At 41.3% G+C, this 14,348-nt stretch overlaps 1 protein-coding gene and 1 long non-coding RNA gene across 2 annotated transcripts; one reads left to right on the forward strand and one right to left on the reverse strand.

The window, feature by feature from the left end:
• Positions 1 to 7,390: 7,390 nt before the first annotated feature.
• On the reverse strand, positions 7,391 to 8,072 carry LOC123474109. Its single transcript, XR_006648760.1, has 3 exons — positions 7,931 to 8,072; positions 7,612 to 7,859; positions 7,391 to 7,551 (listed from the first exon to the last, which is right to left on the reverse strand). It is a non-coding gene; the product is annotated as an uncharacterized LOC123474109 (long non-coding RNA).
• Positions 8,073 to 11,326: 3,254 nt separating this feature from the next.
• LOC123474172 (MAGE-like protein 2) lies at positions 11,327 to 13,050 on the forward strand. The gene is made up of 4 exons (XM_045176097.1): positions 11,327 to 11,373; positions 12,140 to 12,196; positions 12,358 to 12,624; positions 12,675 to 13,050. The coding sequence occupies exons 1-4, from the start codon at positions 11,327 to 11,329 to the stop codon at positions 13,048 to 13,050; spliced, it is 747 nt and encodes a 248-aa protein (XP_045032032.1).
• Positions 13,051 to 14,348: the final 1,298 nt, after the last annotated feature.

Raw genomic sequence — 14,348 nt, forward strand, 5'->3', positions numbered from 1 at the left:
GTTCGATATCGCCGAGCAGCTACCTGCTATTCTCGGAAAATCCCTTTTTATTTGTCGCACGATTTTTTGTCCGATTATTTTGTTAAAAATATGAAAAAATAGAAGACATTCACGAGATCGTCCTCATGTGATTCCCGTTTCGATGCGACCTCAGATAGTTGATCTGCGGGCATTTCAAACTTTGGGTCAAACGTTTTTCTCGGAAACTGATTTCCGAGAATGCCAAGCCGAGATGCAGCGAGCTGGTCCCCACGGACCACGCTCGGCCGATTTTTTCCCGCTTTTAATTCGATATCAATTCAGCCGCTGACCCGATTTCATTTTCGTTTGGGCCAAAGATCTCGCATTTTCTTCCGCTACAGTCTCATCTGTTTCAAAAAATTCTGCCATCCTTACTTAAATTCCCGAAAAGCCCGATTTAAGTCGATAAATTTCGTTCCCTCGATTCCCGAATTTCGAAAATCTGTTCCGACCAACCACCGTTGAGCATCCAGATTTCTCTTGAAGTGGTGGTTCGTTTTTCGTTTAATCGTGAAATGGCCGAACGGGATCGAAAAACCAAACGACACAGCCTACCTCTGGCTCCGGAGAATTTCGACCTATTCTTGTGAAAAGGGACCTCAGTTTTCCGGTGATTCCGTCCCCCGAGAGCGCGCCGAAAAATCCAGACCACTGTAGCTCTTATTTAATTAATGCAGTTAAATTCGACAAATACCTTCGGTATTAATTTTTTTTAAATAAAAAAAAATTAATTTCCTCAGGGACAAGACGTGCATAGCACTATACCTTCGTGTAAATTAAATGTAGAATTGTGAAACAAAATGATGGTGAAAACGAGCCGCGTTCATCAGCGGCTATTGCAGGTGCGTTCGACGATCCGCTGCTGAGATTGGCGTGTATGTTTGTAAATTTTTCTTTCGTTTTCTTGGAAAATGGAGCAGTGAGGCGCTGGTTAATTACTTGACCCCAAGCTGACCTTCTTTCCTTCTTGTATTTTTTATATTTTTTAATCATGACGGGTTGGGCACCATTCGATGCGTTGGCTCACGCTGATTCCGGCAGTATGAATGTCAGCGCTAGCAACGGTACCGTTCGGGAGTTATGATTTATTTTGCCCGTTCACACCAATTCCCCGACTCCCACAAGTGCCTGGCTCGTCTATCCTATTGCGTCCAACCCCCATGGGATTTTTTCTATCAAAATATTTTTTCGGTCACAAATGATCACGAAACCGGTATCATTGGATGTGTCTCGTCGAGCTCGTTCCGATGGTGAAGGTCCCGCCGTGATCGGATACACCGTTCGGCCGCAAACGATTTTTAAAGCTCGAAAAATGATGATGGGCCTCTACCTGCCAATTCTAGGAATTCGACGTCAAAAGCGCAGCCGCGTTCGGAATTGATTTTCAAAAATTCATAGCGGCTGAACGGTGCGTCAGATCGCGAAAATTTTTCGACAGCGGCCATCGCGTGATTGCGCTCTATCCAGCGGTACCCGATGAGGAGCCGTGCGACTCCTCCTTCCGGTAGCTGACTCGGCCGGTTTCGGCATGTCCGATTTTCACGCGGATTTCACGGTCCAGCTGCTCCTGCCCGGCTTAATATGTCATTTTCCCATTCGTAGGGCGATCCTAGTTGACGTACACAAGTTATTCACGGTCAAACATGGCGACAGTGCGCTAAAATTTCAGCGGAAAAAGACCCGTTTCCCCGAATTTTATAAACGGTTCTTATGAATTTTGCCGCCTTTTTTCCGCCGAATTTCTCCGGAACCCGGTTTTGGTCTGGGTGCAGCTCCTTTCCCTCCTCGTCCCTCCCCCTTGTCCCTCCCCCTTGCCTCCCCCTTATCTTTCCTCCTCTTTTTTTTGTGCCCGTATTGTAAATTAATCGGGCATAAATCCGGTAATACCTTCGGTAATATTAAAATACTAAAGTATTTCAATATTTACACTCAGGGACAAGACGTGCATAGCACAATACCTTCGTGTAAATTAAATCTGGAATTGTGAAACAAAATGATGGTGAAAACGAGCCGCGTTCATTGGTGGCTGTTGAAGGTGCGTGCGACGATCCGCTGCCGAGATTGGCGTGCATGTTTGTAAACTTTTGTTTGGTTTTCTTGGAAAATGGAGCAGTTAGGCCCTGGTTCATTGCTTGACCCCCCGCTGACCTTCTTCCCTTCTTGTATTTTTTATGTTTTTTAATCATGACGGGTTGGGCACCGTTCGATGCGTTGGCTCACGCTGATTCCGGCAGTATGAATGTCAGCGCTAGCAACGGTACCGTTCGGGAGTTATGATTTATTTTGCCCGTCCACACCAATTCCCCGACTCCCACAAGTGCCTGGCTCGTCTATCCCCTTGCGTCCAACCCCAATGGGATTTTTTCTATCCAAATATTTTTTCGGTCACGAATGATCACGAAACCGCTATCATTGGACTCGGCTCGTCGAGCTCGTTCCGATGGTGAAGGTCCCGCCGTGATCGGATACACCGTTCGGCCGCAAACGATTTTTAAAGCTCGAAAAATGATGATGGGCCTCTACCTGCCAATTCTAGGAATTCGACGTCAAAAGCGCAGCCGCGTTCGGAATTAATTTTCAAAAATTCATAGCGGCTGAACGGTGCGTCGGATCGCGAAAATTTTTCGACAGCTTCCATCGCGTGATTGCGCTCTATCCAGCGGTACCCGATGAGGAGCCGTGCAACCGCTCCTTCTGGTAGCTGACTCGACCGGTTTCGGCATGTCCGATTTTCACGCGGATTTCACGGTCCAGCTGCTCCTGCCCGGCTTAATATGTCATTTTCCCATTCGTAGGGCGATCCAAGTTGACGTACACAAGTTATTCACGGTCAAACATGGCGACAGTGCGCTAAAATTTCAGCGGAAAAAGGCCCGTTTCCCCGAATTTTGTAAACGGTTCTTATGAATTTTGCCGCCTTTTTTCCGCCGAATTTCTCCGGAACCCGGTTTTGGTCTGGCTGCAGCTCCTTTCCCTCCTCGTCCCTCCCCCTTGTCCCTCCCCCTTGCCTCCCCCTTATATTTCCTCCTCTTATTTTTCCTCACGTATGCTTATTTTTTGGCATAAATCCGGTAATACCTTCGGTAATATTAAAATACTAAAGTATTTCAATATTTACACTCAGGGATAAAAGTTACCTTCCGGTTATAAAAGTTACCTTCCGGTTATTTAGCCTTGTGCTGCGGATGGAATTTGTGTTGGCCCGCTTGATAACCGGGAGGGTTTTTTGAGCTGGATCTATGCGCCACTTGGCTTTTGGGACCTTTAGGGCATAGAAAACTGGCAGCGTGAGTGTTAGTGTCGAATCATGTGGTAAGGCTATTAAGAAAAGTCTACTGCTTACTTATTTTAGTTTGACGGATATCTGCAGAGTGTGTTCCAGTATCGTTAGCAGTCGATGAATCTATCTACGGCGCAGCAACAACCAAGGAGGTACCAGGTTTTGGCGGACGATGAGACCGACTGATATGTTTCTCCAACACATGTGAATTTTCCGTCACCAGTCCACAACAAATCAATTGTCCGGGCCAATAATACTGCACAAACCCTACCAGACTGAGAGCTAGACGGATATGCGTGGCAGAACTAGCTTGTCGCGGAATGTTCAGATGCTCATACTTGCCGAGGTCTGAAATAAAATTTTTACTGTAAAATAAAATATAAAGACAGAGTTGGGAGTAGCTCACTGATTTGAGAGCGCGCTCAGAGCTTTCCGCTCAGTGCTGAAAAGTGAGCGTAGCTCAGCTCTCGCTCGCAAAAAAAAATAGTGAGCGCGCTCTCGCTCGCGCTCGCGCTCTTCGCTCACGTACAAAAAATGCCATATGAAATCTGTATATTTCCGTCTTCATTTTGGCATTACAACTGCATTACAACTTACTTAGAAGATGAATCCTACGGGTTCTTGCTGGAATTCCCGGTTTTTTTTTCAAAAAAACTAATTTGTTAAGTAATTTTCAAAGTATGCATTTGGAAATATTCCGTCATCCAATTAGTCTTAAATATTGATTGCTAGATGGCGTTGCAGTCATTGAGCTTCCGCTCAGGAGGTCTTCGCTCGCGCTCCCGCTCACGTTTTTCCAGTTTGAGCGACTTCGTTCGTCGCTCTGAGCGCCGCTCAGAGCGCGCTCTCGAAAAGAGCGCGCTCCCCCCAACTCTGTATAAAGATGGTAAGGAAAGAAATTCAATTGCAGACCTTGAGAACTAGTGCTGCAGCAAAGTGTTGAAGACGGTAAGAAGTTGCCGTAAATTTTTCAGGCGCACCTGGTTCATGCTGCGGTACGTATTTCATTTGATCACGTTCCAATTCGTCCATTTGTTCTTCGGTTATATTTGCAATATTTCCCAATGCATCATTACTATTGCACCTCTTACGTGCTTTTTTAGAGCGTCAGTCACCTCTGACACCTCCGGACTCTACATTGAATAAGTCAACAAATTAACAGACATTTCTTTCATAGTAGACAGATTGATTACCCACTGAAGAATCTGTGGTAGCGATTGTGTGATTTAGTATAGGTTGTTTGTAACTTAAAGGGCCAGGAAGACTTGACGGACCTAAAAGATTTTAAATTGTAATAAAAATAAGAGATCACAAGACTGTAGGAATAAAAAAATTTTCAGGGCAAACTTTAAAAGGGAAAAAAAAATAGATAAAAAACGAAATTGTAATTATTTTTGACCGTGTTTTGTGTTTCCTGGTAATGAAATCGGTGGAATCGCTTGATGAATTCGGTCGGTTAGCCAGTGATTGTGACGCCATTGCCTGTCGTAAGTTTGTGGCGCTTTCCTAAGCGGGAAGACTTTTATCGCCTAACTCGTCAGGTAGGGAGACTATGTTACTGCTGTTGTCCGAATACAAAGAGCTGTCGCCAACTGGGAAGGTGAAGCAGTATTGCTCACTGTTTCCGTTTGATTCATGTCGTTTTCGGGTAGCGTAGCTGAGATGCAACCAAGATTAAGTGACGGTGACGGAATTTTTATCTGTGGTACATGTTGCTTGTAGTAATTAGCGCTATGTTTGAGTGAGCTCTTGTAAAGGTTTTGCAGCAGCTCATGGCACCAGGCCAAGTTCTGAATGTTTCATAGCTCAAAGCTAGTGGAATTTTTTTTAGGGACTGAGGGAAACTGTAATTTGCCAATTTGCTTTCCTTTACGATCTTGAGCTCAAGGACCTTTAAGAAGTAATTCAATTTCTCTTGAGTGGCAGGATTTTCTGCACAAGATGAAACAACATGAAAGTTTTCCAGTCAAGGTAGTTGACATCTATATGGCAAACAAACAGAAGTACATACTGAAACCAACAAATAACATTGTACACACCTTTGGGATCTCTGCGTTTGTGTTGGGGTGGAAAATTCCTGTAGTCCTCTAGGATTTCCTTGACACATTCAGGGTCTGTTACCCTTTGAGCAATCAAACTTTCCACATCGGTCAACTGACTTTGTGATGTAGTGGATGGGTCATTATCGACCAGCTGTTGTTGTTGCAGTGTGTTTTCATCTTGAGCAGTTGACTGCGGGTTCCTTCAACGGTGATTGTAATTCTTCAACCGTCTCATAAGGTTCTTTGACTTCCTGTTTTGTGTCGTCAGGGTGGACCAACCACCAACTACCCTCTTCTTGGCTTTAGGACGATTCCGATGATGAACTTGGATCAGGTTCAATCTAAATTTCTGGTCAAGGAACTACTTGAGCTTGTTATCAAAAGTCAAGGGGGAACAAGACAGAAACTTAGAAACTTTGAAGTTAAAAAATAACATTTGGGTTACCTGTAGACTAGTGTACTCAACGACGCGTTCACCATGGCGACTGTATCCACAAGTAATGGGGATTTGGATACGCTTGGTTGCCAAACTAGCGTTATTATTATACTGTAAAAGGAAAATAACTAACTAATACTGGAATTTTGCGATGATTAATGAAGTAATAACCATTATTATAAATATATGTAGAAAAAAAAGTAATGAACAATTACAATAGTAACGAAACAATTATAGCTTTACTAAAAATGCTATTACCTGGGAAAGGGATATAGGAATGGAGGAGGAGGGGGGTTGGGGGATGCAATAAGATTTTAACCGAAAAACCCACCCACCCCCACCCCGCTCCTAAGGGCAAAGCAAACGTTTTGGAAACGACTGCGCTTGGCCTTGAACCTTCAACTCTTCTGTTAGTTCGTGAAGTGTAAGCGTCAAGTCAATTAGTGTTTCCAGCAACGAAGATGCCCCGCAACCACCAAGTTCAAGATGGATTCGAGGAGTTCGAAGTGGAAGCTGTGTTGAATCGAAGGTAATTGAAACTTTATTTTATTTCTTTTTAATGTTAAATTTACTCACTTTATTCCCACACAGCACAGAAACGAGTTTTTTCCGGCTTTTTTACGTACCTTTAATACTACTTGGTACGGGAAGAACACGTACTGGGAAGTACGGGAGACATGTTTTTTACGTCCTTTTTTTGGTGAAATGGTCGTAAAATTAGGTTAAAAACACGTTTTTTTCTTGGTTTAAATAATCGGGTTTTAACGTTTTTTCGACGTGTTTTATGCTTAAGAAATAATTATTCATCTTACAATAAGTAAATAAAACATCATTCTTAACAACATGGAATTGTATTTTTTTCCAGATTCATTTAAGTGAGTACAAAAATTCAAATTACATTTCTGCGTGAAACAAGAATTACTTAAAAAAAAATGAAATCCAATTAGTTTTTGCAGTGTGTTGACACACAACCAGATCCCAGCGAGAGCTAGTTTAGCTCTCGCCGGAATCTGGCTGCTGGGCAGTGTGTTTCTATGGCTGCCGGGCTTTCATGACTTGGGCAGGAGCCTTCTTCAACAAATTCTTTATTTTATCTTCGATGTCAGACTCTTTGGCGTCACCGAATTCCGCCGTACGTCTCACACATTCTTGTTAATTAGAAAAAGGTTTTATTAACAGGAGATACTAATTTATTTATCAAAATTACGCATATACCTTCAATCAGTTTGCAGGTACGGGATCATTCACAAAATACGTAACGCGAAAGGGGGGAGGGGTCGTTGGTTTTGTTACGCTTTGTTACAAGGGGGGAGGGGGGTTTCATAAAATGTTACGTACCAGAACAATTATTTCGTGGAACTTTTAATTTCTGCAGAAAAAGAAAAAAAAATGCTGTTTAGCTTCTTTTTTTGTTGTTGTCATGACAACTGTTGTCTGCTAAATGGTATTTTCTCCATTGCAGTCATTTTATCTCAATTATATGATTCTGGTTTTGGAGGGGGGGTTTGAACATTTGTTACGTATTTTTAGGAGGGGGGGTAGTAAACTTTGTTACGGACCGTTACAAGGGGGGAGGGGTGAGTCAAAAATTGACCAAAAATGCGTTACGTATTTTGTGAACGGCCCCTACCTAGGTGTTCAAACGCCCTTTTTCCTGCGTTTTGGCCTCTGAAACAGAAATGCTGAGCAACTTCATCATCCAAAATACGGTGGAAAATGCGGTTAACTACGTTTGCCAGTGATCCGCCTCCCACTAACGAATAAATGTTGATCTAAAGAAAAAAACTTTAATTAAAAAGATTTATTTTGTGTGCCTTTCTTTGTCTTAGTACCAGTTTGCTTTTGGTTGATTGATCTTTTAGGTCAATTTCGAACCTTTCTAGAGCAGCCAAACTTTTTAGAGGTAAACCAAGGTTTCCTTCTAATTCTGAAGAAGTTTCTTTTACAGTCCCAGCATTCGAACGTGAAACCAGTAGGTCCAGCAGAGTAGTTTGTTGTCGCTGATTAATCTTCAAAACTTCCAGGCTTGCAAACACTTCTTTTAGGATCTTCTTAATAACTGTACTGTCATCCACTGTATCTATGTATTATTAAGTTAGCGAAAAATGTGAATATAGTGAGTGAAAGGCTAATTTATTTATTTAAAAATACCTTTAAAAACAGATTTATCTGAATTGGCTGTTGAAGGTGGCCTTGGGAGGACTGACAGGGACGATTGACTACGTGCCGATGTTGTAGGCGTCGAACAAGAAGCTTCAGTCAAATCTTGTGAATTAAATTCCTCGAAATCGTCAAATAAGTTGTAACTGTCGTCGCTTGGAGAATTAAGTCGAGGACCTGGACCCATTAATCAATACATTGATGATTGTACAGAAATTAAATAAATATATTGATTTGTTTACGTTTTTGTTGATTCTTTTTAGTTGAAGGGTTTGAAAGTTTCTCCTTTACTACTGCAATCTGACTGAGACCCGCAGCTCCCATGTTTTCATTAGGAATCGGAAAATCTGACAGCAAATTTTTTTTACCTGAGAAAAAAAATTGTTTAACACAGACCAAGTAATAAGGTACTTTCGTTATTCCTTACTGGATTTAGAATAGCTTTCTCTGTGGCGCGGATTCATCTCTCTCTCGTTAGCCGAATCGCTTGAAGTTTCACTGTCAGATGAACGGCTGTTGATACCGACAGTTGAAAATTCCGCATACTTAGCCACTGGTTTTTTTACTCTTTTACTCCTTCCGCGATTGTCCGCATCGGTGCTACTTTGGATGGGTTTCTCACGCTGCGCGAGATCCGCGTTCTTCTTGGCAGCCAAAAATGTATCTGCGAGTTTACAAATAGACATTGACCAACGAACAATTGTTCAACTAATTAACAGGACTCACCGTAGTACTTCAAGACTTGAGCTTTGTAAGCGTCCATTTCTTCCGGGTTGATTTCTTCTTCTCTCTGTATTTTTTTAACGAGATTTGAACGGTTTTTGATATTACTCGGCCACCAGCAATCACCATCTTCATCAAGCCACTTTGAACACACAGCTTCATACGTTTCGTCTTTTTCAAAGTAAACAATACAGAACGGCTTTGTTGGTGTTGCCATTTGTTCTGTTACAAATTAATCATGATTTAAAAAACCGTACGTAGTATTTACTTAATATCATTAGATGTTAAATTTACCTCGGAAAACTTGGGGCAACAACTGCAGAACTTTGGTTTCAAATCGAAGGCTGATATTTAATTTTGAGACTGGAAAAAACATTACATTTACAAAAAAACAGAAATATTTACAAAAGTATGGAACAAATTAGGAAGAAGGTTTTCAATAGTTTTTGCTCATGAGTAAGGGAAAAGCGGCACATTTATGGCGTTTTCCACAAGGAATAACGAGTGCTTTGCATAAAATGGAGTCTAAAGGCCACCAATTTAAAGAATCCAATCCCCAGAGTAAAAAAACATTGAACCTCGATGATTCACACGGCAATGTAAAGACGTTGTCACGATATACGTACTTTCTGCCTGTAAAAAAATACGCGAGTCGACCTCGAAAAAGTTTGTCACTTTGACAACGTCCAAATCTTTTAAATAAACGTGACAGTCTTTCACCGAATCAGATTTTAGCACAAAGTCCCTTAAATGAACTTCTCGATACTGCTGGCCACGAAATCCACTAGGGACTGGCCCATCTGTGTGCTTCCGTTTTAGCAAAGGGTTTCCAAGGGAAGAGGTAGTGACTTCAAGCCTCATATGATTCGCAAATTCTTGTAGGCGTCGCACAACCTGTGGCAGAGGTTTTTCGTGTTTCCTGATTAGATGTTTCAACTTATACAGATAATTCTCGAACGGGAAGCAACTAAAAGTGTCGAGATGGCCTCTCATTAAGACGTCGTCAGCCAAATGGCGTAGATTGTGGGAATTGTATGACATGAAGGTGTCACCATAGAAGCGTTGACAATGATCTACAAAATGGTTCAAAAGGGATTTGGCATAGGTATTTTCCCTTTGACAAAGCTCTTTTGACACCAAGATTTTAATTGCAGAATGCAAAGTTAGGAAGTGGCCATACAAATGGCTTGGGAGGATTCCCTTTAGAACAACAGGACCGGTGTACAATAAAAATTGACGGAATTCTGTGGCCTTCCACCGAGCCAGTTCATTAAAGCCCCTTGGCTTCCTAACAAATTCCCTGGGAATGTAACAAGATACATCCAACAACCTTTCTGATATTTTTTCAATTCTCAATCTACCCATCCGAACATTTAACGGGCCGTGAATCCAATACCACAACATTTTGCGCATGATTCCTAAACACACTAAATGCATGTAATCGAGAGGAAATCCATGAATCATGTCAACACCTAAAAGTTCTAAACTAGAGCTTTCATTATTATGGTGTTTTACATGAGCTCGATTACGGAAGGTGGCATCGGTTCGTTTTTCACCTTTCTCTTCATTCAAAAATACCACCCTTCCAGCCCACTCGCCCTTGACAGTACATTTAGAGCAACTATAATACCCGGTATGCGACTTGATGCATTTAATAAATGCCATTGCGGGCGCATCACACAGGAATCCAGATACTTCAACATCAATCTTTCGGCCATTGTACACAAATCCAATTTGTTGCAATAAACACACTTCTCAAACGAAATCATATAAAAATTCGTTTGGATCTTTTGGCTTTCCATACCCATGATAGATTCCAACTGGAAAAGGGACTGAACCGTCAATTCGTTCTATTAAACCAAGAATAGGCCACAGGCAACTTTCAGAACTCTTAGCTATTGGAATACCATCAACATTAAACTGAATTTTTATAATATCGTTGTCAACCCTATCAACATTCAGCCTTTTTAGTAGCAGTTCAATACTTTCAGTGATCCCGAAGTGATAGTAATGACCAGGACTGACTAGGCGAAGAGGAGTTTGTCGAATTGTTTGAAGCAAAGTGCGACACGTTTTCGGCAAACCAAGCTTTTCGAAACCCGGCAGAAGAGTAAAAATTTTTAGCAATGCATCAACGCTGGAATGTTTGATTTGATACTGAACAACCCATTCTGAAATTTCATCTCGATATCGTTGTGCACTGTGTGTCACCGAAAGGCTTGCTCCCCCACCATCACCTTCGCGAATTGCAAAAACCTCATCGTTGGAATTTAAATTGAAATGAAACTCTTGCTCGTCCCCACTGGAATCGGTATCAATCTCACCCTCACTATCAAACATGTGCACTTGCTGGCCGATTTCGGAATTAACAACATCGTTACAGTCGTAGCTACTACAGACATTGGAATCCCCGTCCACCACGTTTACCTCGATAACCTTTTCATTTTCAGGGCCAGTGAGCTCGTGATTTACGTACTCAGCTTCATCGTTAAAAGAACCATTCAAAGTTTCACTATCAAGTCCCAAAGAAGTCATAATTGCATTAACTTTCTGATTAACTCGCCTTCTTTTCAATCGAGTACTTAGGAAAGCTCTATCTCTTTTAGGCATACGCTCCATTTAAGAAATTCGCAACAGATGGGATAGGAGAAGAAGCAAGACAAGATGGCTGACCTTACAAAATGCGTTGATATGGGAGCGGGTGGTGTCTGGTGTGGTTAGTAATCGTACTTCAATCTAAATAAAATTACACTTATAAATTTCAAAAAAATTTAAAATAAAATACTGGAAAAAAAAGTTCATTTACTTCGTGAGTTGTAGAATAATTCCATTTAAGTTTCACTGAAGAGCTAGATTCACCACGTGTTGTATTCCAATCAATTGCACGAACAGACGAGGTTCTTCCTTCGCGAAAGTCAACTAGCAAATGACTCATGATTCCACCGCGTGCCTGGTTATATATATGGATGATTGACGAGACATCTAGTGGTGTCAGGTCGAACAACACTGAAAATAGTTAATTAAAAAAATAATTGTAAGAAATAAGTCTCGGCATAAAAATTTCCTTTGCCATATTTTAAATAAATCCGTGGAAAAATGGAATATATTCAATTAAAATATAAAATTATGAACGAATTAGTCTTTAAATACTCCAACTGTAACATTCGGTTACAATTACCTGCTTTTTACGTAAAAAGAAGGTTCCCTTAATTACTTGTTAAGCTTGCATATTATTAACGTTTCTGAACATTTATTTATGTGTGCCTTACATTAAACATGGTTAAAAATAGCATTTGAGGTTAAAATAAAAGAAAATCTATTTTGGTACTCAAAAAACCACTACCACACAAAACGTCTTTTTCACGTAAAGAAAAGGTGCTCGTATCAAAGGTGCCGGAGGATACGTGTTTAGAACGAAGTTTTCCTCAGTTTTCCTGTGTGGGTTATGTTTTAATTATTTTCCTTTTTCCGTTTTAGGATGGTGCGGTCGGGAACTGGACGTTCGAAATTCCAATATTTACTGAAATACGTTGGGTATACGCATGAAATATGTATGGGTAGGCGGAGTGGACGGACTATGCCAATTGCGGAAATTGTCGGTACCTGACCAGAAAATTCCTGCGAACCGGAGGGTAAGGGTTTTTTGTATTCATTTTTCTTTTATTCAATTAACTTATTTTATCTATTTGTTTCAGAGCTGTAACCGTCTACCAGGTCGGACCAGCCGGTGATAGGGGTGAGGCAGTTCTGGACGGGGAAGCCTCGCTGTATCGCGAGGCTTTTCTGGCCAGTGAAGCCTCGCCCTCGGGCATGGGCAATCCGGCCGAGGAAGGTGGGCAGCCGACCGATGAGTCCGCCGTAGAGCTACAGGCCATTGAGCAACCCGCTCCTTTGGAGCTACCCGTTCCCGTGGAACTACCCGCCTCCTTGGATGTACCCGTCCCCGGTTTTTGGGTTTTTTTGTATTCATTTTTCTTTTATTCAATTAACTTATTTTATCTATTTGTTTCAGAGCTGTAACCGTCTACCAGGTCGGACCAGCCGGTGATAGGGGTGAGGCAGTTCTGGACGGGGAAGCCTCGCTGTATCGCGAGGCTTTTCTGGCCAGTGAAGCCTCGCCCTCGGGCATGGGCAATCCGGCCGAGGAAGGTGGGCAGCCGACCGATGAGTCCGCCGTAGAGCTACAGGCCATTGAGCAACCCGCTCCTTTGGAGCTACCCGTTCCCGTGGAACTACCCGCCTCCTTGGATGTACCCGTCCCCGTGGAGCTACCCGCCCACGTGGCCCGACCCGCTCCCGTGGCGCAACCCGCTCCCGTGGCCCAACCCGCTCCTGTGTCGCATTCCGCTCCTGTTGCTATTCCGTTGCAAAAGAGATTAATCAATTAGTCAAACTGTAGTGATTGTAAATAATGATAAAGGAAACATCTCACATGTTGGTAGATTCAAGTGTGGTACCACACCATCTTTAAGTTTTAAGTAACCGACACTAGCGATCCCACCCGAATTGCATTTGATTCGAATCGATTCGAATTGATTCGAATCGATTCGAATTGATTCGAATCGATTCAACTTGAATTGCGTTTTTTGAGATTTTTCGAATATTCAGTTCAACTCGAATTGGAAAAATCAAAATTCATATTCATTTGAATTGTGATATTTTTGGGTAAATATTCATGAAAATTTACCTGAATATTCATTTTTCGATTCATGAATATTCTTTGTGAATATTCGTGAATATTTATGTCAATTCACGTCAAATTGATTTAAAAAATTTTAAAAACAAAACATTTACGCTCTTAGAGCAGCAGCAACTAGTCTCTAAATAGCCATTTGGCTAGCAGACCACAACTCATGCCTCTATGGTTTATTTCTTTCTCAAGAAAAGCATATGGCACTGACTGAGGCTTTTTAATTCAGATGAGTCCACTACTCCACTCTCTTTTTTCGATTAAATTGACTGGCAAGTGCTAACTGCCAACTGCCATAGCGAGTTACCGTACTTTTTTTGTGTTGTATTTGATTTGGAATTTGGGGTATTAAGGTTCTGGACTTCTGGTAAGTAGAAGATCTGACTCAATCTGACTCTGACACAATTTTTTGCACAATCGTTTTGCGTAAAGATTGGCAAATTTTCTCTTAACACTTAACAAACTCAGTTATACTTATTTATGCGCATTTATGTCGATACGTTAAGTGTTATTATGTTTATTATTGATGCCTGAATAAAGAAATCATTTTTTTGCAAAATTAAAAAATTTATTTTGATTTGATTCGAATCGATTCGAATTCCATTCGAATTGATTCGAATTGAGTTTTTGTCAATTCAAATCAATTCAAATTCAACTCGAATTGTATTTTGAAAAAAATTATTCAACTCGGATTGCGTGAAATACCTCGAATTGATTCGAGTGGGATCGCTAACCGACACCACTCTTAAACTTCTCATAATCCTTCAAATCTGTTTCAAGCTTGAAAATAAAACATGGTAAACTTCTATTGAAATTTAACTTACATGAATATAGTACTACCTCAAAGTGTTTTTCACACACATGCATTCTTCTTGTTTTTGGAATCTTGGAACTTAATGAACCAAGAGTATCGAACCACAATTTTCTCTTCAATTCATTTGTAGGGAATGAAATGAATTTAACATTCGGATCACTTATTGGTGATGTTATACATCC

The sequence above is a fragment of the Daphnia magna genome, linkage group LG7, assembly GCF_020631705.1.
Source record: "Daphnia magna isolate NIES linkage group LG7, ASM2063170v1.1, whole genome shotgun sequence".
Taxonomy (NCBI): domain Eukaryota; kingdom Metazoa; phylum Arthropoda; class Branchiopoda; order Diplostraca; family Daphniidae; genus Daphnia; species Daphnia magna.